The following is a 21,218-nucleotide window of genomic DNA, read 5'->3' on the forward strand; positions in this document are numbered from 1 at the left end:
GCTTAAAATATTTTAGCAAGGATGGAGAAAAATGTTGGTTTCCACATCTGCAAAGACCTTCAGCTGTGAGAGCAAGAAAAGGTCGATCCAAACGTTCATTCCTGCATACTTAACAAAAATGAATGACCAAACTTTTCACATTTTATTTGTAAAACAAATCTAAAATTCACCTCACAGTAATGCTTTATTTCCATGATAAAAACCCCAATGATGTACATTCATGTTTGTGGCTGTAAGACGATAAAATGTGAAAAACACTTTTACAAGACACTTTAAATGTTGCCATCCTGTTGACATCTTCTTAAGACAAATTATATTTTTAACTGCTGGGTTTAAAATACACCAAATAAGTAAATGATAGCGTTTTAACAGAGCTTTGAGACTCTATAAAGTTTTTACTAGCTGTAAAATCCTCCAGCTGCACCTGTTTTAATGTAAGAACTCTTTAGTCAAAGCTGTATTATTAGAACTGTAATAAACAAGTGAGAAACATTAAGGTCCTCTCACTGGTGCAAGCACATTTCTGACCTGCATGTGTGACCAGGTCTCTGAAAGCCACCCTGTGTACGTACATGTGTGTAATATTTTAACCTGTTCTCTTGGCACACACGCAGCCGTTAAAACCGAGATCACCAAAAGTAGCAGCACCCTTCCTTACACGTGTCCTGTCATTGGGTGTCAAATCTATTTATGGCTTCCCTGCTGCTCTTTGATTCCTCTCGGTCTGTCCGGAGCTCAAAGAGAAGGAGGAACATTTAATGTCAGTGCGCAGCTTATCTGAGGGGGGGGGATTCGACTGGGAGGCCTGCAGGACGGGAGACGAAGGACTGGTTTTTTGAGGGATTTTATCTTTGGATTAATCACAGCAGGAGTCCACGTCAGAGGAACCTCAGCACAGGGGAGATTAAGTTTGGCTTCATCCTTACTTCTTCATAATCTCACTGGCTGTTTCTTTTTTTATTTTTTTTCCGGGGAGTAATGTGAGTACCTACAGTATCGGTTTGGGTGCAAAGAAGGGACTTGTATTGCAGGACAACCCATGGATTCATCCGAGGGCCCCTCTTCGTCCTTTTCAAATTCACCTGAGGAGTCTTTGGATAACACTCCTGCCCCAGACTCCTCCCGTCACACAACCCACACTGGCCACCAGAGTGGGCTCAGCGGCCTCAGCTATGGAGTCGGTGTTGCCTGGCACCACTTGAGGCCCTTCCTCCCCTTCTTCCTCATCAGCTTCATGGTTGTGGCCCTCGTCTATCTGATGCAGGCTATCATCTATGGAGGGCCCTTCAAAGACCCGCTCTTCTTTGTCAAGTTTTATGAGCGATGGCCGCGACCAACTCCTCCGCAAGAGCCTCCGTCCCCTACAAAGGTTTTCACCGCGGTCCCCTCCCCGTCCTTTGTCCAAGTCCTTAACGGTGTGCTCAGACTCAACGATACATCGTAAACTGGAGAAGATGCTTCTTTCCGGTTCGACGTAACCGAAGAATGTTCCAAATACTGACTGGAGGGATAAGACCAAAATCTGATCTTGTTGTTTGTGTAACGTTTTGTGTCACATCTGTGGAAAATATGAAATGGGAGAATAATGGTTTGGGCCTCCGTTGATGCGTCTGGGTACAGTCACCAAGAAATTAAATCCGATTTCTAAAATTAAAACAATGTCAGCGAGTTAATTAAAGGTGTTGATCTAGTAGAAATGACTTCTGGGTAAGGATCTGTAGGTTGATAAGAGGAAATGACTAATATTCTCCCAATCAACACTTACTGTCAGAACTGAGCAAGAGTTTTCCAAGAATAAACTATTACATCATATGGGGGTGTTTTCTTCAGATACTCAATGATCAAGCAGAATTATTGCTAACTGTGTCTCTTTCCTGATGATGAGATTGTTTTATGCCAAAAGAGGTGGAAAATATGAGTTTTATAAAAAAAATAAACATGTTTAACCAAATATACTGCCAAGTCAGTTACTTAACTGAGCCAGTAGTTTTTTGTTTTGTTTTATAGAGATTGTTCGCTTCTATCAGCTCTAGCATTTTATTATCACAGTAACATCTACAGTATTAACTACTAGAAATATAACACCCTAAAATATACATTTTTAAAAATGTATGCCAGTGTTTCAGTCTGAAAGATGTTAAAGCTCATTAGAAATTTGAGCTGGTTGCGCTCAGGAACATTTCAACACTTGTTGTTTTAGTACCAAAATGCCTGTGTTGTGTTACCATCTCCATGGCTCAGCACGCAAACAACCTACTCATAACTGTGAGGACTGCTGGGGGCTCACCGTCTTTTTTTAATCTGCTTAGGAAAAGGCTCAATGGGCAGATGAACGAGTTGCATGCCCAAAAAACATACTGTACCTCTTAGGAAGCAAGAGTCCTGTCTTTGTCGGAGCCATCGTTAACACGTAAACAAGCAGTGGCCTGTTTATTCTTGTTTGTTTTAACACCTGTTCTACTGCTTGCTGTCAAACACAGAGAGATTATGTGGTTTTTATATAATAACATGACTTAGGCTTTTTCTCAATAGTTTGTTATGACACCAAGGTTGAAACAAATGATTTCAGAAGAATGAAATTGAATCTCGTAAATCTTGTTATCATGCTGTGTCTGGACTCGGCTTATAATTCTGCATGATGTTTTGTAACTAATGGAGGCTCTTGGAGTCACCATTATGCCTTATGCATTTTTTAGGAGGAAACAGAGGAGAAAAAAATGCACATGCTGCTCTTTGTTGCAAATTCCAGAAAATGTTTTTTGTTCCTTTGAAGACGTCTTCTGTTTTTATTTTTCTGTCTGATCCAAAATCAAGTGAAAAAGTAACTTCCTGCATAATGTGTTCACTGTTTCTGTTACTCTCAAACAGATGCCATCACACAATAACTGGAAATGTGTCTTTACATCTTTGTGGAGGAACTTGGGTCCACTTTTCACTGCAGAATTGCTTTAATTCATCAACAATGAAGGGTATCTCCACATTAAATGCCTTTTTATGGTTATGCTATAACATATCAATCAGATTTAGTGTAGTTATCGTGATCTTGGTTATTTTGAGTTTAAGATCACAAACTAATAATTGGACATTTTCCTTCAACATGAAAGCGAAAGAGGAGTTCACCTTTTCATCAACCAGGTCCTGAAGCAGTAAAGCAGCCCCAGAACCTCCCACTGCTCCCACAGCCAGTATGATCATCTTTTTTCTCATATGCTATTTTATTTTTACTCCAGATGAAATGGGACATTTTGAAAAAAGAAACCGGTTTCATAAAGTTTCACGACTGACATCAGTTTAGAAAGTATTTTCCTAAAGGTTTTTGTTATCATAAAGATATTTACTGGGTGATATGAGACAGATATTTGTGGGGTTTGTTGTTTGTTTGTTTTTTTGGAGCCATTTTTGGCCAAACATTTTTTTTAATGTTCAGTTTTGAATACTGGTGAAGGCTAGTGAAGCCTGCAGGGCGTTAGAAGTTTTTCTGGGTTATTTTGTGATCTGAATGATAACTTCTGGAAACCACAGTTTTGGTTTCCATCGAACCTTTGGTTCGATGGAGTCCAAAAGTCTTATAAATTACTTTGTAATCCAGACTAAATCATGTCAGTGACTTTGTTCTTCAACTGTTCTTGTTTTTCTGTATATTAGGATATATTTTGTTGCTTTTTGATTTTTTGCCCTACTTTGTGTTGTGAGAAAGATACCATTTAAGTGATGTCTTAATTTTATAGGTCTTGTCTGAACCGTTCCGAGGTGTAGTGAAATTCAAATTAACTTTATAAAGCATCTGGTTTATAAGTTTCTGATTTTACAAAGAGAGAGATTACATTTTCAAATAAAATCATTGGAAATGTAGCTTTTTTTCTTATAGAAATAAAATCTTTTGAAAAATAACAGGGGAAATATAATAAATCTGTAATTCTTTTCAATTCTATTTCTAAATTTAATTCAAACCTTTTATCGTGTCATGAAAGTATTTATAATTTATAAGATCTACAAAAATATGATTTAAAGGAAAATGGTATTATTGTATTTAGATTTTTCTTAGTTAGAATAGTTTAATTTCTAATTAATTAATTAATTAATTAATTAATTTAATCCTTAGTTTGAATTTCTAAGGTTTGGCCTTAAATATTTAATATTTGCATGTCTTTTTTCAGTGCTAACCCCTGTTTCTCTCTCTTTTCTTTAATTTTCTTCGGATAATTCTTTAACTTTAGACTTAGACTTAGACTGACTTTATTGTCATTTTGCATGCACAGGGTGTATACAGAACGAAATTTCGTTGCATACGGCTCAGGACAGTGTTTTGAGCTTTCAATGTTGTGAGGTTACTCCAGAATAAAATAAAATACAGTATAAAATATGAATATAAATATAAATATAGAATATAAAGTGCAGGAATGACAGTAAAATATAAGTTATTTAGCTCTGTACATGTGCAAGGTATAAAGTGGAGACCAGATTTTAAGTGCAGTCCAGTTAAGAGTTCAGCAGTCTGATGGCAAGTGGGAAAAAGCTGTTTCGAAACCTGGTGGACCTGCACAGGATGCTGCGGAACCTCTTTCCAGAGGGCAGCAGGGAGAACAGTCCATGGTGGGGGTGTGAGGGGTCACTGATGATTTAATTTCCTTTGTTTTAGGCACTACGTCCAAGAGGAATAATATTTGTTGTTGTTGTAATAAGAGTAAGAGTAATTTACAATCACACTAAGATTAAAAAAAGGTGAATATAAAACACTTCCTTATTTTTGAGTAAAAGTAGACAACAAATGCAATCCTATTTTAATTGCAAATCAACAGAAATCTCAAAATCCAGTCAAAATTGGATTTCATCGCTTTGTTTTGATTTACAAAAGAAACTGGAAGTACGTACAGAAACCCTCTTGGCTTTATTTTCACTCTTTGGTTTCCCAACCATTTGAGTTCGGTTTTGGTCATTGTTTAGAGTCACTGTCGCCATCTGGTGGCGTAGCGGCAAACTGCTGCCTCGTTGCCCATCCCGCTTTGATAGTGACCACCAAAATGACCCGTGGCTGGCCTCTACCTCTTTTATTCAGACGGAAATAAAAAAAGAGAAGAAAGATTCAATTCATGCGTTCGTGTTATGTATATGAAATATATTTTTTTTAATTTTTGGACTTCAGAAATCATTTTAGGGCCCTTTAAGACGGTAAGTACCGACAGTGTCCGACACCTGCGCGCGTTTTACTGTATAGCCATTTAGCTAGCATAGAGTTTGTTTTTCGTAATAAAACTCATTAAAGTTATTAGACTGTATATTATGGTGTGTTTGAAGTGGTAACTAGCAGCTGGACTGCCAGGACCGATTAAATATGCTTATTTTGGACAGTTTTTTTTTTTTTAGTTAGCCTGCAAAAAGTTTGTAATGCTAAACGCAGGTGTGCTTGATCCACGTGACTTGCCTTTGAGTCCGGACCCCATTATATATCTGCCTAAAAGTGATGAAATTAACTGATATAATTAAATAATAAAGCAAATTGAAGTTGAAGAGGAAAACTGAAGTCAAATTATTTTATGTTTAAATGGTTGCCTAAGACTGGTTTCCAGTCTCATAATTACCAGTGCGTTCAAATAAATAGGATAATTATGTTTATAATACTATTTTATACAAAATATAAAATACAATACACGTTAAGTGTGTTTTTTTAAATACAAAAACACACAACGTGAAAAATAAAGTTACCTAAACGAGTGATTTCTGTTTTTATATAATACAGTATACAAAACATTTATTACTTTTATTGACTTTAAAAAAATTCTGTGATGAATTTATTTTAAGTGATTTTCAGGTGGGTTTTTATGGAAATGAAAAGATTCAGATAATCGAGTCTTTCTGTTATGAATTAAAAAAACATGCTTTTGTTATCTTCTGGTCTGATTCACCTTTATTCTGCGCCTTTTGACTCCTGCTTTGAAGTGGATGGAGAAATGTGGTGCTACCAGAAACCGGGCTTCGAAGCCCTCCTCCTCGCTGAGCTACAGAGACAACAACAGTGCAGCCAGTTCTGTGACACTTTGCTCAAAGCTGGAGGTATAAACTCACTCACAAATGAGTACAAATTCATTTTTGTTGATAATTTATACAAGGTTGCTACTGATAATTACGTGTGGGTCAAATATTTGCAAGCAATATGTGCAAATTTATATATTGCTTAGGTTTTTCATGTAGTGGAGCAGAAATTATTGTAATATGTTGTAAATGGGTCTTTGTTATTAATTTTCCAAGCTGTTTTTTGAAGTTTTCTTTGCACTTTTACTGCTTTCTTGCTCAATGTGACTGAAGAACAAGATCAAATTTAAAGGAATTTCTTTATTTTTCTAATGCATATTGTTTAAATGGTTTTTATGTTAATCTTTTCACCATCAGGTGTTTCAGTCCCAGCACACAGTTGCATTCTGTCAGCCATCAGCCCTCACATCTCCTCGGCTCTGTCGTCCTCACCGGCGCCCCCTTCTGGGCAGAGCCGTCTCCTGGAGTTCCAGGCACTGGGCGCCTGCACCCTGCTGCACATCATCCGGCTCCTTTACTCCGGAGAGATGGCTGGGGAGGGGGAGGACGAGAAGCAGGAGGCCATTTACGCTGCAGCCAAGCTCGGCATCAGCGACTTGGTGGAGGTGACGAAGAGCAGAGGAAGGTTTGGTGGAGGGACAGAGCAGTACACGGAGGTAGGGGTCCAAACGGAGCCACAGAGTACAGAGGAGCAGGAGGGGAGGCTGGTCAGATGGAGGAGAGAGGTGAGGGATGGGTCCACCTATCTGTGGAAAGACACGGAGGTGTCAGGTGGAGGAAGAGACATGTGGACTCAAACTGAGGAACAGCTTGTCAACTCATGTCCTCCTGTCCCCTCAGTGGTCCCCTATGAGACCATCGACATGAGCGTCCTCCAGAGTTTAGGACAGACAGATTCTCATCAGCTTGTCACGCTCATCTATCCACCTGAAAAAAACCAAACGCTGCAGTACACCTCTGCTCCACCAGGCTGTCTGCAGGAATCCACCACACCTGGAAGCACATCTGTCGCCAAAATGACGCCACAGTACGCGCCTCTTCCTGCTCCTCTTCCTGCTCCTCTTCCTCATTTCTCCACCCAGACGGCTCCCTGTGTGGCTGATTCTCAGAGCTGCTGGGCCGACCTTAACCCAGAGGAGTGGGAAGGAAAGAGTTTGGAGCAGTTTGAGGGAAACATCGTGGGATTCATCAACCACTTCCTGAACCCGGAGAAGAGGGAGAGCCCTCGCAGGGGGTGGGCAGGGAGGAGGCCAAGGGGTGCCCAGGCAGCCAAGAGCGGACAGGAGAGGACCAGGAGACCCAGAAGGAGGGCTGGAGGGAGGGGGCGAGGCGCGTTCACTCAGAAAGTGGATGTGCAGGAGATTGGGGTGGGCAAACTGCAGAAACTGTTCCTGCACAGGTGGAGGGTGAGGACGCCCAGAGCAGGTCAGGGTGGGGGCGCTGTAGGTAGGAGGTTGCACCAAAAGACCAGGGAGGAGCTGGAGCCGGCCAAGAAGAAGCCAAGGAGACGTGGAAATGTGTTTGAGGAGGACCAGAGTCAGGAGGCGCAGCAAGGTGGAGGGGGAGCGAACACCCAGCGGGGGAGAAGAAAAACCACACAGCAGGTTGCCAAGGTGAGGGAATATAACCACTCAGAATTATGCACACTAGAAAAAAAAATCCTGATTTTTCTAAAATGAAATCTTCGAAAACAAAAGAAATTGATTCGTCGATTAAATTTATCGCCCAGCCCTAATAGATATTCTGGAGCCAGAGCGAACAGTGTTTTATCAAACTGTCTTCACACTTCAGTGCCCGTTCTGTGAATCACTTGGACTGAAAACCAATCAGAGCGCTTCATTGCTTAGACATTTTTTTATGGGGAAACATTTTGTGAAGTTGAACTGAAGCTGATCTACAGTTAGAATGTATCTTTCTTAAGTAAGTAAATCAACTTTATTTATATAGCACTTTTTACAGGTCAGAAACCACAAAATATATTAAATAAAACACAGCAAACCTAATAACACACATTCCTGTTTCAACAGATTACTCTTAAGATTAAATTTGCCTTTTTTTATAACATTTTTCTTCAGGGTGTATGTGGTTTAACAGAATATTTGGATTTTTTTGCGTCATAATTGGAGTTTTCTCTCTCTGATTCCAGGCCGGTCTTCCTATTGGCACGGATCAAATCTGCAGGAACCAGCCAACACTAGATTACCACTCTGATCCATCCAACAACCTCTACAGTGGGCCTAGTTTAATGTCTTCCAGTCCCTCCATTCGACCGATGTGTTCTCATGCTGCATCATATGTTTCCGCAGCACCATCCCATCTCTACAGCCCGCAGTTTGCTCCTCCAGCTCCTCCGCCTCATGAGGACGAGCCTGAGCACATCGATCGTTTGTTGGAGGAGGTCTTTCAGGATCTGGACATCTTACCAAACAACAAAGCTCCTCTTTCACAGTGTCTTTCAACAGGCAGCGACACTTCTGGCAACTCTGCTATCCAAAACAAACACCAGGCCCAGATTAGCAGCTCTGAGATGCCAGTGCTGCAGCAGCAATGTGAGGGGGAGCTGAATGACATTCTGGATAACTTAATCCAATCATTTGAGCAGCCTGATGAAAGCAATAACACCAGGAAGGAGAACGAGACGCTCGTTGAGAGCTCTCCAGAAGCCAGACAGCCAGTCGCTTTCCAGAGGAAACACGAAACAGCCAAGATTCACGAAGAAACCCCTCACACACCTTCTCTACAGCGCATAGTCAATCACTGTAGATTGAGGGAGGAGCTGGAGCTGGCCAAGAAGGAGCCAAGGAGACATGGAAACATGTTTGAGGAGGACCAGAGTCAGGAGGCGCAGCAAGGCGGAGGGGGAGCGAACACCCAGCGGAAACCCCTCACACACCTTCTCTACAGCGAAGGTGTAGAGAAGGTGGTGTTCACCAATTGTTCAACACCTGGTGAACACCTGTACACCAGGTGTTCTCAAACACCTGGTGTACAGAGGGGTTATACCGGACTACCAGACACCCAGGATGTTTCCTCTAGAAACTCCAAATCCATCAAACAAGCAAGGAGGCCAAAGAGAAGGAGGGCAAACACGTATCTGTTTTCATTAGAGAAGAGAAAGGTGAAGAAGCTGGCACCGCCACTGAACTCAAAGGCCACGTCGGGTCAGCAACAGCAGGAGAAGCAGCTGCAGCATACACCGGTGGTAAAACTGGCCAGAGACAACTTGCTGTCAGTCAGAGAGGCGCTGCAGGGAAACAACTGTGAGGAAAAGGTGACTAAACTATCTGCAGTCTGCTAATGTTTTTCGAAATTTTCAGTGTTTCTGAAGAGGACCAAGTAATTCAAATAGAGTAAAAATGGCAGCTAACTGAAGATGATAGTCTGTCTCACTAAAAAGCAGCTATAGGCAAAACTAGATCATCACTGTATACTGGAATACCATTTAATTTTATTTAAATAATTCACTTCAAACAGTAAAACTTATATAGATGTATGACACAGTGATATATTTCAGATTTAATTCTGTTTATTCTAAGAATTATCACTAAAAGCTAATTTAAACCCAAAGCTCAATTTCTCCAAAAATTTTAGAGTATTACATAAGAGTAAGAGATTCCTATTAAAAATTGTGAAAGATGACCTAATGTGTATTTTGCAGCAGCTAACAAATCCCTGTATCGACTGTTAGAGTGTGTTCAATGTGTAAGATGAACATATCGCCACTCTACTATCACAACCTTTTAGGAATTCAATGAGTTGGACAAAGCTAAAACCTGACAATGGCTCTCGCAGAAAATGTGTCAACTCTTACTTTTGGTGTGCAATATTTCCTGCAGAGTCCACCACCATTAAAGAAAAAATCCCATTTTGGCCGTTTCAGAAGGCACTTTGTCACAAAGTTCTACCCAGTCAGGAGCAGATTTAGGGATCCACAAATCCAGGTGAGCGAGAACCTTTATGGTAAGACAAATTAACTTCTGGTATTCAGAGTTTCCCCCGGGAAACTTGCTAAGCCCGGTGCTCAAGGGGGCTAAGGCAGTCCTCCAGCCACCCGCCATGTTTTTGAAATAAAATTGTTTAAAATTGACAGGAAATTTGAAACCATCATTTGATAATTATTGTCTTAAAAAAGGCAATCATTAAAATAAACTAATAAATTAAAAATTCTAAGCCTGGTGGGGGCACAAATAAAGCATGGTGGCCCGCCAGGCTTATAATACACTGAGGGAAAGCCTGGGTATTATTAGGTTGTGAAGAAGCACCACTGATTTGCAGTTACAGGTTTACTTGCAGACTTATTAATTTGGGTATAATTTTGATTTTGAGGGCTTTCAGTATACTCCTCAATATTTCCCTGATTTCCTCCCTGAAGGTTTTTCTTCTTGTCCCTTTGGGTCACTGGTGATCCAAGGTTTATGGTGGGGATAGGGTTGTCCACACAGAAGATTATATAGTTAGTCACACACTGAGTCATGGCATTGATATCCTCTATGTGCACAGAGCAATCCAATCTGTATCCTCAAAACAACCTGCAGGCCTTCTTCAGCTTCCTGTAATCACTTTCTCACAGCTCTCTTCTTAATAGGTTGCCTCTGAACAAGGGGATTATATTCCACCTAGAGAAACATAAGACTGATCTAAGTTTCTTGTTTTGGAAAAATATGAATCCTTGTCAGTGTAGCAGAAAGTGACACATGATTAAAATTATTAGATACCGCCACAAATGCATTGGGTGTTGGTGTCTGTAGCTTAACAACAACTGAATTGATGACTTCACATACATTGTCAACAACAGCTGAGGATGAAATATAAGCGGTTGCCAAGATAACATTGGTAAACTCTCTTGGAAAATAGTATGGGCAGAATCTTGCTGGTAAGGTTTCATTTCGGGGTTGTATAGACCAGACTTCACAGTAACATGACACCATCTGTTGACGAGCACTGCTAGTTCACCTGCTTTTAAGGATAAATGGAACCACTGCCAAACTACATGAAGCAAAATCTTTGAGAAAATTAACTTTGTGTCATTGTTTTTCAGAACCTTTTGCCTTTTCTGGAGGAGGATCCTGTACAGACAACAACACCACCAAAACGAAGGCATGGCAGGCCGAAGAAAAATGGAAATCTTCTTAGTTCATCTCATGTTGAGAGTACAACAACTTCAAAGAGCAACTCTGAGACGGAAACATGTGAAACAGTCATTGTGGAGGATGATGTAGATGTGGTTGGAGGTATGGGGCCAGCCCCTGAACCTGTCACCATAACCTGGACAGACTCCTCAGAGGAAGAAATTGATGTTGAGATCTGATTCAAAGAAGTTAGTTATTTTCATAGGTTTACAGGTTTTCACAGCTAATTTGTGGCTGTTCCGTTTGTTTTAGCTGTCAACAAAACCGTTTGGAGGGTTTTAAACCAAAGGGTAAGAGGTATTTTATCTTAGTTGTAAATATGTTCAGCAATCAGATTCAGATGTGTAAGATCAGGGATATTTTTAAAAGTTACAAAGCAGTGTTTGAAGAATGGAGTCTTCTGGTTTACAGCATTTTCATGTCGTAGCATGGCCTAGTCAAAGTCCAGGCCTGCAGCCAGCTAAGTATCTGTAGCAACACTTGAAAATTGCTCTTCACAGATGTCCTTATTCTGATGAGACTGAAATTGATCTGTTTCATAAAGTAAAATTAGAAAAATGTTAAATGTTTCACAAAGTTGTGACTCAGGGGAATGTACAGTTTTTCTTTATATGGGCATCTGACTAGAATGACTTTAGAAAGTAATAGAAACCGACTTCTCTATCTGTGAGGTGCATCTGAACAAGTTTCCAAATTTCTAGATGGATTTGCATTAAATTGGGAACTGGCGCCCCCTTGTGTTGACAGGCGCTGCCTGCTTGCAGCTGAAAATTGGTAAATAAGTCTTGTTTGTCGCACTTTTCCCATGTGGGATGAAACGTAAATAATTCTGTTGCATCTTCATTTCAATTAGTTTCTGAGCGCCATGTTTAGCAGCTCCAGTTGGGGGTGTAACGTTTTCATAAACTGGAACTGTTTCTGTCTCTAGTGGGGGAGTGACGGGACGAACGGCTCGCCCAGGGCAATGTTCATGCAAGAACCGCCGCTGTCATGGGCTGACTATATGCACAAAAACACTTTTTAAAATTTTGTTTCCAAAAACTTAACATTTTCCCTTCAAATCTTTTAAATGTCATGTCACATACGCTAAAATCCAAATAAAAGAGATTGACGTTTGTTTGGTAATATGTTGGAAAATTGCTGAATAAATGCTTCTGTTTGCACCTGAAATGTTAAAACTTTTGATTATATCTTCTAAAGTTTGCTTTTTTTGGCCCGTTTAGTTTAACCTTTTCATCCGATAGATTCTAAGTTTGCATTCATATCTTAGTTTTTTTCTCTTTTTGCATTGTTTTCAATGATTCGCCCACATTAAAGCCATCTGAAATAATTTATCCTTTGTTTAAATAATTGCCATGTCGTTTGAGGGAAGAGGGAAGGAATAAAACAAAAACACGTGAAGTAAAATGACTTTATTAGTAATCAGCCTGTGGATCGGTTTCCTTCACACAAACAACACATTTGAGCTGCACCTCTGCTTCATTCAGCAGAGGGGATTATTCCCTGGGTCTCCAGGTTTCACACCTGTCTGATCGATTTCCTGTCCTCTCCGCTGAGATCGGGTTAGAATACAGCTCAGGTGTGTGCCTGATGCGTGGAGGAGCCTTTAAACCAAATAAAAAGACACTGAGCATCATTAATGTCAGCATGTGTGTGAAGTGTGTAATTCCCTGTGCTTTAACAGTGCGATATTGTCTCTTATCACACTCTGGCAGCGGCTCTGGGTCGTTGTGCGGTGTTGTCAGGTTGGGGCGGCTCAAGTCAAGAGGAAGAAGAGGAGCGAGGGGATGGGAAGAGAAGGAGAAAAGGGGGTTTTGGGTATGGGGGAGAGGAACTGCTTGGCCTCAATCTCAGCCCATTCTCCTCTCAGTGCTGAATGCGTCTAATGGACTGGATCTGAGGGGTCTGGCAGTGAGAGCCCCAGTTCCTCCAGTGCTGGTAGTCTCCACTGTGTCTCTCACACTCCATGATGTACTGCTGACCCCTGTAGCCAGGGAACTGGTAGCACACGAAGCTGCATGTGGACATCAACAGGACAGTACAGGGTCAAAGAGAGTAACAGATCGACAACTTTGTGCTGAGACAATCTATGTAGATCCTGAGGAGCGTTTTGAGCTAGACTTACGCGCCGCACTGCACGTGCATGGAGCCGACCTCAGGCATCATCCAGCCCATGGCCTGCAGAGAGGGGTAGTCGTCGCAGAGCTCTGCGTTGCGGCCCATAAAGTTCTCCCTCTCGAAAATGATCATGCGGCTGCTCTGGTGGGACTGGATGAGAGCACAGAGACCGATCATGTCCTCGCGTTCTCAGTTAGTCGGCTGGACAAGGTGAGGACGATGTACTCACAGCGCAGTAGATGGGGCGGAAAGACATAAGACGCTCCACATGGTAGGAGATATTTCCACTGTACGCATCCCAGTGGGGGTACTCTCCCCTCTCCATAATGAACTGCTGACCCTGGAAGTCGTGGTGCTCGAAGCCCACCCAGCTTCACACAAAGACAGAGACAGACCAGCTTATGAGAGGGCTCTCTGTTGCCTTGTTGGAAAGCAGAAGTTATTAAACTGATATCAATTGTGATTCACCCAGATCTTCCTAACTTGAAGGCTCTTTCTTTTCCATTACCAGCCCCTGCCGCTCGCAATGATTTCAGTCATTAAGATCTATGTTAGCTGTGGCCATAAACAGCAGTGAAGCTTCACCAAACTGGCCAAGTATGTTATAGATAAGCAGAGTTTGGATGCATTCTACCTGAAATATAAATACTGCATCCACACACTCCATTGCAGTTTGCAATTTTGCAAATATTAAAGTTGCAATAACAGTTTTGATGCAATATATTGTACATAAAGATATTGTTTTGGCTAAATTCAACTAGTGCAGCTTGTTACTGTCACTCCAAAAAAATCGATTTAAGCCTTAAGAGACTTACGCTCCGCTCTCCACCCTGATGGAGCGGATGGTGTCCATTCCGCACTCCTGGATGTTGCAGCATTCAGAGGTGAACTCCAGGCATTTTCCTTGGAAATGCTCCTGCTCGAACACAGTCACCTGAGGAGACAGAGCAAGTTCTCTAACCTGGTTGGCTCTCCTTTACTCTGAGCACAAAATTAATAGATCATAATAAAAGTTATGTCAGATTTTTTTTTTTTCTGTTTGTGTACAGAGGACCAGAGATTACCTTGAAGAAAGGAGCCATGCCCATTCCTGAGTTGACCAAAGGCTGCATCATTGGGGACCTTGTAGTTTTGTACATCTTGACTCCTGATTGAGGACAGGGAAATAATGCAAAATAATTAATATCTTATTTTTAGATTATCTCTTCCTTGAATAAATTACGGTGGTTTTCATTTGAGAATCTATATTGCGTCTATTGATTGTTACTAAAAAGTGTCAATTGGAGGACGTCTGGGCTCTGGTTGCAGTAAAAGTGCTTCTGGGTTTGAGAGTGAGAGCGACCCCGAGCTGACAGAGCAGAGATTACCTTACCTAGACTGGCACTTTATTGGAAGAGCTCGGGAGTGATACGCGCCTACCGCCTGCCTCGCGTAGAGCTTTGAGAGAACCTGGCGCTTCAGTTTTATACCGACGGGTCGGCGGGAGGCGCGCTCACCGGGGCGCGCCCGCGTCTCTCTATGCGCTCCTGTTAAAATGTCCACATGGCACGGCAGAGCCGGCGAGGCGCGCACCCCGGCGACCCTCTGTGACCGCTGCACGCTGTTGTCCTGCCGCATCGACCAGCTCAGCAGATCCTATAGTTCCCCTGAGGCTGGAGAACAAAAGGCGCTCCGGTATGTTCGGACCCCGGTCAGCAGTCCAGCGCCCTGCCGGGCACAAAGGGCGGGGATCGGGGTGGAGAATGTCGGGGATTAAGGTGGCACACAGAACGACATCTGTGAAGGTCTGAGCTAATATATAGAAGTGTTACAGAGAAGGTAAAAGTCATATTTTCTGATTCAGATTTTAAAGTCTGCAGGCGCTACCGCTCACGCGCATTAATTGGTGAAGGTGTCTGGTTTGGATATCTCATTGCGGTTTATTAGCACAGTGGTTCCCAAAGTTGGGGTCTGGATCCCACAGCTGGACGTAAAGCACAAGTTAGAAGTTAGAATGATTTGGTTTGGTCTCAAGTAAACAAAAACAAATAAAATATGTTTTTAATTTGATATTCATCTTTTCTTATTATGTGTCTGCACATTTTTGCATCCAATCTTTTTATTTTTGTTGCTGAGGCTTTGTTGTAAAAAGCACCAAGAGATCTAAATTTCTGGGCTACAGAAGAATGAATAAATTCATTGAATGAATTGTCATGTAATGATTAAAAATACTATTATGGGGTGTTCTGTGGTGATGCGGGTTAAGCACAACCCATGTATGGAGGCCTTAGTTCGTCGCGGCCGTCACAGGTTCGATTCCCTGCCTGGCGACCCTTACCGCATGTCCTTCCCCTTCTCTCATTACCAGCTTTCCTGTCAATTAACTATCAAATAAAGGCCACTAGAGCCAATAAACCTTTTAAAAAAATACTATAATGGTTATTAAAACAGAAAAGAATAGGAGCACAAATTAAGTTAAAAGCATTTAAGGAGAATTATGTGAGATTTAAAATAGATCACATTTCTCTTATTTTCACTTTTCTTCATTGGCAACTATTTAAATTCAGGTTAGAATTCAAAATCCTTCTTTTTACATAAAAAGCCCTTAATAGTAGTAATAATAATAATGCTTCATTATGTGGATAGAAATCTGAGTGTTTCATCTCAGACTGCAGGTTCTTTGGCAGTTCTTTGAGTTTATAAAAGGAGAATGGGAGACAGATCTCTCAGTTATCAGACTCTTCCTCTGTGTCTCCAGCTCCCAGTTTCTGTCCATGAGGCGAAACACCAAGACTAGAATTAAAACTGTCCTGTTTGATAAAGGTTTTAATTTGAGTGACTGATGCTATCCTGAATTTTCACTGTAGTTATTCTGCTATAGACTTGGGCTGCTGGAGGATAAACTGAACTGAATGTTTCCTTACTCTGAAATGTTCCTCCTCCTTCTCATTAGAAATAACAGGCGTAACTTCTATGTTACACCTGACCCTGTCTTTGTGTTGACCCCTGCCTGGATTTCTCTTTCTATAGTTGATACACCTGCCCCTGTCTTTCTGTGTTAACCTCGTCTCTCCCAGACAAAGCAATAGGAGGAACTATTGCTGCTACCAACTCTGCTATGTACTCTCTGGCTGTTTTTCATGCCATAGATTTTACTACTGGCTCCGTGTTTATGTGTTTAGCTGTGTTTCTAAAGAAAGTGCAGCTGCTATTTACTTTTTGATCTAAGTACCTTTAGATCAGCACTGCACTTGAAGTAATATAAATAAGCCTCCAAAAAATCTAATTTGTAATTTAGAACTTCACTCTTGCTGAGTTTGACCATATTTGGGTCTCTACCCTAACTTTAGCAAGCAGTGCTATAAAAGACAGAAATAAAAATAGCAAAGCTGAAATCCTCTTTTTAGTATAAGTAAGTAACATTTATAGCAGCTATCACAGACATTAAAATCAAAGTGTTTCACAAAGACAAACAAGAATATAAAGTGACATAAAAACTATCAGTCTGGTTAAAAGCTTGTCAGAATAACAATGTCTTCGGCTGCTTCCTGGAGGAGTCACTCGGGTTCATGCAGCACAGGGACAAAAGTACAGAGCTACAGAGCTTTAAGGCCTGAATAGCCCAATCGCCGCCAGTTTTAAAATGAATCACCAACAACCTCTGATCAGGTGATCTTAAAGTCCGAGAAGAACAGTAAGGCTGTAATAAAATCTGAGAATATTCAGGGGCTGAAGTGCCCTGAATGTCAGGACCAATACTTTAAAACTGCACCATGTAGTAAATAAACGGAGTAAGTAAGGAGGCCAGAACAGTGGTAATGTGCTCCCTGATATTTGTCCTTGTTAACAGTCTTGTTGCCACATTGCACACAGTCTGATCTGTATTTCTAAGACATATAAAAAGACTGTAACAATAGTCCAAACAAAATTAGACAAAAGCATGAGTTGTCATTTCAAGCTCATTATTTGACACCTGTAATCTTAATTTGGAAATATCAATTCAATGATTAAAACAATTTTGAACCAGTTGTTTAGAATGATGACCAAAGCCTAAAGAGCTGTGGAAAATGACACTCAAGTTTTTTATATTGGTTTGCGAAGAAGACTGCAAAAATATATATCCTGCTTGATGACATAGATCTGAAACGAGAGTATCTGTTTGCATTGTTTGATTTCTTGTCAAAAAATAATGTCAGGTAATTTATAGATCTCTGACAGATCAAGGACACATTTATATGCTGATGATTTATTTGATTATTTGCACTGTAGCACAGCTAGCTGTTGCAAGACATTAGAAAAGCAAAAAATGTAAAACTCTTAAAACATTGCTTGAAAAGCTGTGGGATCGTTTTATTTATTGTTGCTTTAAAATAATATTCTGTAGTTCTGATTGTATTGGTGAAACAGTTGTTAGTGGGATGTGCTGTGGTGGCGCAGGGGTTAAGCACAACCCACATAAGGAGGCCTTAGTCTTCGTTGCGGCTGTCGCAGGTTCGATTCCCGGCCTGGCGACCTTTGCCGCATGTCTTCCCCCTTCTCTCATTACCCACTTTCCTGTCAAGTAACTATCAAATAAAGGCCGCTAGAGCCAATAAAACCTTTAAAAAAAAAAAAATAAAAAAAAAAAAGAAACAGTTGTTAGTATGGGAAAGGCTGTAAAAAGGTGAAGCTGCTACTCAAACAAGCACTAAAAATGTTGCCTGCTCCTATTTGGGTTATTTTTCTTCTTATGCAGAACAATAGTTCTGAATTTTCCCACTGACGTTCCTGACTGGATGCCAAGTCTCTGCTGCTGCAGTATTTAAAGCAGGGAGCTGAAAAGTTCAAGATCAGCCGGAGAAACAAATCTACTAAACAACTGGATTGGATAACTAAAGAATCAATTTTGTGACCTAAAATAAGTATTTTTCCTTGCATTTTCAAACTTTCTTTGAAAAAAAAAATTCTTATACACAATCTCCACTAATTACATGCTCTCACATTGGTTATAATTCATATTTAAACTGCATTGTTCAAAGTCAGTCGCAGTCAGACTAGCACCATTTATTGTCTGGGACATGCTGATAACAACAGGGCGATAAAATAATCAAATATTACAAATATGATACTTTAAGTGATGGCAGCTACACTACATTTGTCGTCCCGTCCCCTCCTTCTGTCCCACCTCTCTGCCCGTCCCCCTCTGATGATGAGGGGTTTCTTTTGTCCCCCCGCTCTGACCTCAGCAGGTTTGTTTCTCTCTGCCTAATCCTCCTCCTGTGGGCGCCAGCATATAAAAGCGAGGGGCGCTCTCCGAGCCGCACACACTCTGAGTGAGGCTCGGCGCAGGCATCACACACATAGACAGGTAAGGTACACTGCACACCTGGAAGTCCAGTCCTTTCTGTATCTTCACTCCAATCCTATTTTATAAATTTTCTTTTTTAAAATTATTATTCAGCAATCATGTCCACTGGAGATAAGGCCAAGACTTCCTCCCAGACTGACGGCAAGGCCGTCCAGGGCAAGAAGTCTGAGATGGGGATGATGTCCTACAAGGTTTGCAGCCCTCACTGAGCTTCCCCTCTCTAACATAAACTAATGATCACATAACCAGTGAGTTCCTTTGTGGTTCTGTGTCTCCCAGATGTACGTGTTCGATCAGGAGAACTTCCAGGGTCGCATGATCGAGATCGTCAATGAGTGCATGAATGTGTGTGAGATGGGCATGGACCGCGTGCGTTCCCTGCGCATTGAGTGTGGACCGTAAGTTTCAGGCAGTGTGCATACATTTAAGTGGTTTTTTTTGTTTTTTTGTTTTGCCTAAATTGTTGCATTGATGTCTCCTGACTCTGTGTTTCCTGCAGCTTCGTTGGATTTGAGCAGATGAACTTCTGCGGTGAGATGTACATTCTGGAGAAGGGCGAGTATCCCCGCTGGGACTCCTGGAGCAACTGCCAGAGGAATGACTACCTGCTGTCCTTCAGGCCTGTCAGAATGGTACAAAAAGGAAAAAAAAACTTCCACTGATGTCATTTTGTTTTCATTAAGATCCAAGAGCTTTAATTTTCTCAATGTTTTCACCCTCAGGACCCCGAGAAGCACAAGATCTGCCTGTATGAGGTGGGAGAGTTCAAGGGCCGCAAGATGGAGATCATGGACGACGACGTTCCCAGCCTGTTCTCCTACGGCTTCACAGACAGAGTGGGCAGCATCATGGTCGGCTGTGGAACGTGAGTACTAAACTACCGAAGAGAAAATCTGGAAAACAAAAATCCCAGCTTTAATCACCCATCTTCCCTTCCCGCTCCTCTTCCCAGCTGGGTGGGATACCAGTTCCCTGGATACCGCGGCAGCCAGTATCTGCTGGAGAAGGGCGACTACAGGCACTTCAATGAGTATGGCGCCCGCTACCCCCAGTTCCAGTCCGTGAGGCGTATCCGTGACATGCAGTGGCACCCACACGGCTGCTACACCATGGCCAGCAAGTGAGGCTCAGGGAAGGAGAGAAAGAGAAAGAGCGTTAGTGAGGGAGAGGGGCGGAGGAAAAGGGAGCGGGGGAGAGATGTCTGACGTCTTCATCTCAGTGCCTCTCGAAGGTCTGTGATCTAACGGAGTGAAAGGAGAAGGTCAAGTTTGTCCCCCCGATCAGAGACGAGACCTCTGTGGAACGACCAGCTGGACCAGTAAAAAAACCAGATCCACCCTCCATCCCTCTCTGTCTCTACTTCTCTCTTTCTCCCCTCTGGGCTGCACTTTGCTTCCCCCTTTTTAAAACTCTCAGTTCAAACCCCCTCCACAGTCCTCTGAGATACCAGAGAGGAAACTCAGTACCTCTTGATGTTTTACACACGATTCTCGGCTCAGGATATGATGCACCATGGGAAACTGAGTCCCCCGGAGCCCCCTCTGCCACTGTCTCCTCTTGCCCCTATGCTTTACAAACCCTCTCTGCTGTACAGAATCTTGGCCAAGTTTTCAATAAAAAGAAAAACTTTGATTTCAAAGATTTTTGCTGTTGTTACTTATTAAAAAACAGTAGTAATAATAACGAAACCGAACAGACAAAATGAGCAACATCACAGCTGGGTTATGTTGGTGTTAAAGCTTTTACATACATAACCAAGCTTTGTGGTTTGGATGATGCTGTGCAGAATCAGATTTTAAACATTTCCCAGTCACACAATGGTCAGTAAAAACATTGTAGTTTATAGAGAAGCAGAGGAAACAGGTTCAAACCCCAGTGCTGCCAATCATCTGATATAATGGTGTATAGCCTACTGGAATCACTGGCTTTGGCTGATGACAGGCCTTTGTAATGAAGATCGTGCAAAAATGTCAAACAAATAAATCCAATGAATGAAAAAATTACAATAAAAGAATCATGATTAAATTAGAAAAATAAATGTAGCATGAATGAATTGTCTCACCCTTTAGATAATTTATGTTTATTGACAGAAATTCAGTTAGCACTAAGCATATTTTTAATGCATTTTTTGTAATTTCAGTCCTAGTTGTCTAGTAATAGTAATAATTATTGCACTACTTTTAAAGATGAAGTATTAAATTGTCAGTAAGTTACTTATACACATATTGTTTTAAACATGTTTTGTTTTGTGAAAGTGGTGCTTTATTAAATTGACACACTTTTACTTTGGGAGAGTTCATTTTTATGATTGAACACAAATTATTATTCCGTAACATATTTTCTCATCTGCAATAAACTTCCTGTTCAATGAACTGAATGATACATTAAAGGCTTAATGACGCTCAATCCAAAAGCGTCTTTCATTTTGCTTGATGATGCTTGACTGAACCACCAAGAGCAGAGATGTCGGCTGTAGATGTTAGCTTCTGCTGTAGTGATGAGACAATTTCCGCTGCGCACATTAATGCATATTAAAGTTTAAATGAGATTTATTTATTAAAATAGGCATTTATAAACATTTATAGATACAGATTTCATCACACTGATATGATGTT

General features: G+C 41.3%; 3 protein-coding genes across 7 annotated transcripts; 2 read left to right on the plus strand and 1 right to left on the minus strand.

Annotated features, from left to right (window-relative positions):
• The first annotated feature begins 4,721 nt into the window (after positions 1 to 4,721).
• LOC114138967 (uncharacterized) lies at positions 4,722 to 12,835 on the plus strand. Of its 2 annotated transcripts, XM_028008537.1 has the most exons (7): positions 4,722 to 5,169; positions 5,938 to 6,051; positions 6,388 to 7,643; positions 8,177 to 8,261; positions 8,337 to 9,301; positions 9,867 to 9,971; positions 11,069 to 12,835. In XM_028008537.1, the coding sequence occupies exons 2-7, from the start codon at positions 5,949 to 5,951 to the stop codon at positions 11,336 to 11,338; spliced, it is 2,784 nt and encodes a 927-aa protein (XP_027864338.1). In that variant the 5' UTR covers positions 4,722 to 5,169; positions 5,938 to 5,948; the 3' UTR covers positions 11,339 to 12,835. The 2 variants fall into 2 exon arrangements, with proteins under 2 accessions (XP_027864338.1, XP_027864337.1); XM_028008536.1 differs by having other exon boundaries at positions 8,177 to 9,301.
• cryba1l1 (crystallin, beta A1, like 1) lies at positions 12,557 to 14,759 on the minus strand. 3 transcript variants are annotated; one of them, XM_028008560.1, is made up of 6 exons: positions 14,650 to 14,759; positions 14,342 to 14,424; positions 14,093 to 14,211; positions 13,507 to 13,648; positions 13,285 to 13,427; positions 13,026 to 13,173 (listed from the first exon to the last, which is right to left on the minus strand). In XM_028008560.1, exons 2-6 carry the CDS (start codon positions 14,414 to 14,416, stop codon positions 13,026 to 13,028), a joined length of 627 nt encoding a protein of 208 aa, XP_027864361.1. In that variant the 5' UTR covers positions 14,417 to 14,424; positions 14,650 to 14,759. The 3 variants fall into 3 exon arrangements, with proteins under 3 accessions (XP_027864362.1, XP_027864361.1, XP_027864363.1); XM_028008562.1 differs by having other exon boundaries at positions 14,342 to 14,421; positions 14,650 to 14,720; XM_028008561.1 differs by lacking the exon at positions 14,650 to 14,759 and having other exon boundaries at positions 12,557 to 13,173; positions 14,342 to 14,416.
• Positions 14,760 to 18,444: 3,685 nt separating this feature from the next.
• crybb1l1 (crystallin, beta B1, like 1) lies at positions 18,445 to 20,242 on the plus strand. 2 transcript variants are annotated; one of them, XM_028008558.1, is made up of 6 exons: positions 18,445 to 18,603; positions 18,697 to 18,794; positions 18,883 to 19,001; positions 19,103 to 19,235; positions 19,326 to 19,468; positions 19,556 to 19,727. In XM_028008558.1, the coding sequence occupies exons 2-6, from the start codon at positions 18,702 to 18,704 to the stop codon at positions 19,725 to 19,727; spliced, it is 660 nt and encodes a 219-aa protein (XP_027864359.1). In that variant the 5' UTR covers positions 18,445 to 18,603; positions 18,697 to 18,701. The 2 variants fall into 2 exon arrangements, with proteins under 2 accessions (XP_027864359.1, XP_027864360.1); XM_028008559.1 differs by lacking the exon at positions 18,445 to 18,603 and having other exon boundaries at positions 18,702 to 18,794; positions 19,556 to 20,242.
• The last annotated feature ends 976 nt before the right edge of the window (positions 20,243 to 21,218 follow it).

Source organism: Xiphophorus couchianus, chromosome 23, assembly GCF_001444195.1.
Source record: "Xiphophorus couchianus chromosome 23, X_couchianus-1.0, whole genome shotgun sequence".
Taxonomy (NCBI): Eukaryota; Metazoa; Chordata; class Actinopteri; order Cyprinodontiformes; family Poeciliidae; genus Xiphophorus; species Xiphophorus couchianus.

Excerpts from the sequence above, each read along its gene's own strand:
- LOC114138967 (XM_028008536.1), top strand. The coding sequence starts at position 5,949 with ATGTGGTGCTACCAGAAACCGGGCTTCGAAGCCCTCCTCCTCGCTGAG. Across the intron at positions 7,644-8,176 it reads CCACACAGCAGGTTGCCAAG|GCCGGTCTTCCTATTGGCAC; the intron begins GTGAGGGAATAT and ends CTCTGATTCCAG. Across the intron at positions 9,972-11,068 it reads TTAGGGATCCACAAATCCAG|AACCTTTTGCCTTTTCTGGA; the intron begins GTGAGCGAGAAC and ends ATTGTTTTTCAG.
- cryba1l1 (XM_028008561.1), bottom strand. The coding sequence starts at position 14,416 with ATGTACAAAACTACAAGGTCCCCAATGATGCAGCCTTTGGTCAACTCA. Across the intron at positions 13,428-13,506 it reads TCCGCCCCATCTACTGCGCT|TCCCACCAGAGCAGCCGCAT; the intron begins GTGAGTACATCG and ends GCTCTCATCCAG. Across the intron at positions 13,174-13,284 it reads ATGCACGTGCAGTGCGGCGC|CTTCGTGTGCTACCAGTTCC; the intron begins GTAAGTCTAGCT and ends GTCCACATGCAG.
- crybb1l1 (XM_028008558.1), top strand. The coding sequence starts at position 18,702 with ATGTCCACTGGAGATAAGGCCAAGACTTCCTCCCAGACTGACGGCAAG. Across the intron at positions 19,002-19,102 it reads CTGCGCATTGAGTGTGGACC|CTTCGTTGGATTTGAGCAGA; the intron begins GTAAGTTTCAGG and ends TGTTTCCTGCAG. Across the intron at positions 19,236-19,325 it reads CCTTCAGGCCTGTCAGAATG|GACCCCGAGAAGCACAAGAT; the intron begins GTACAAAAAGGA and ends TTTCACCCTCAG.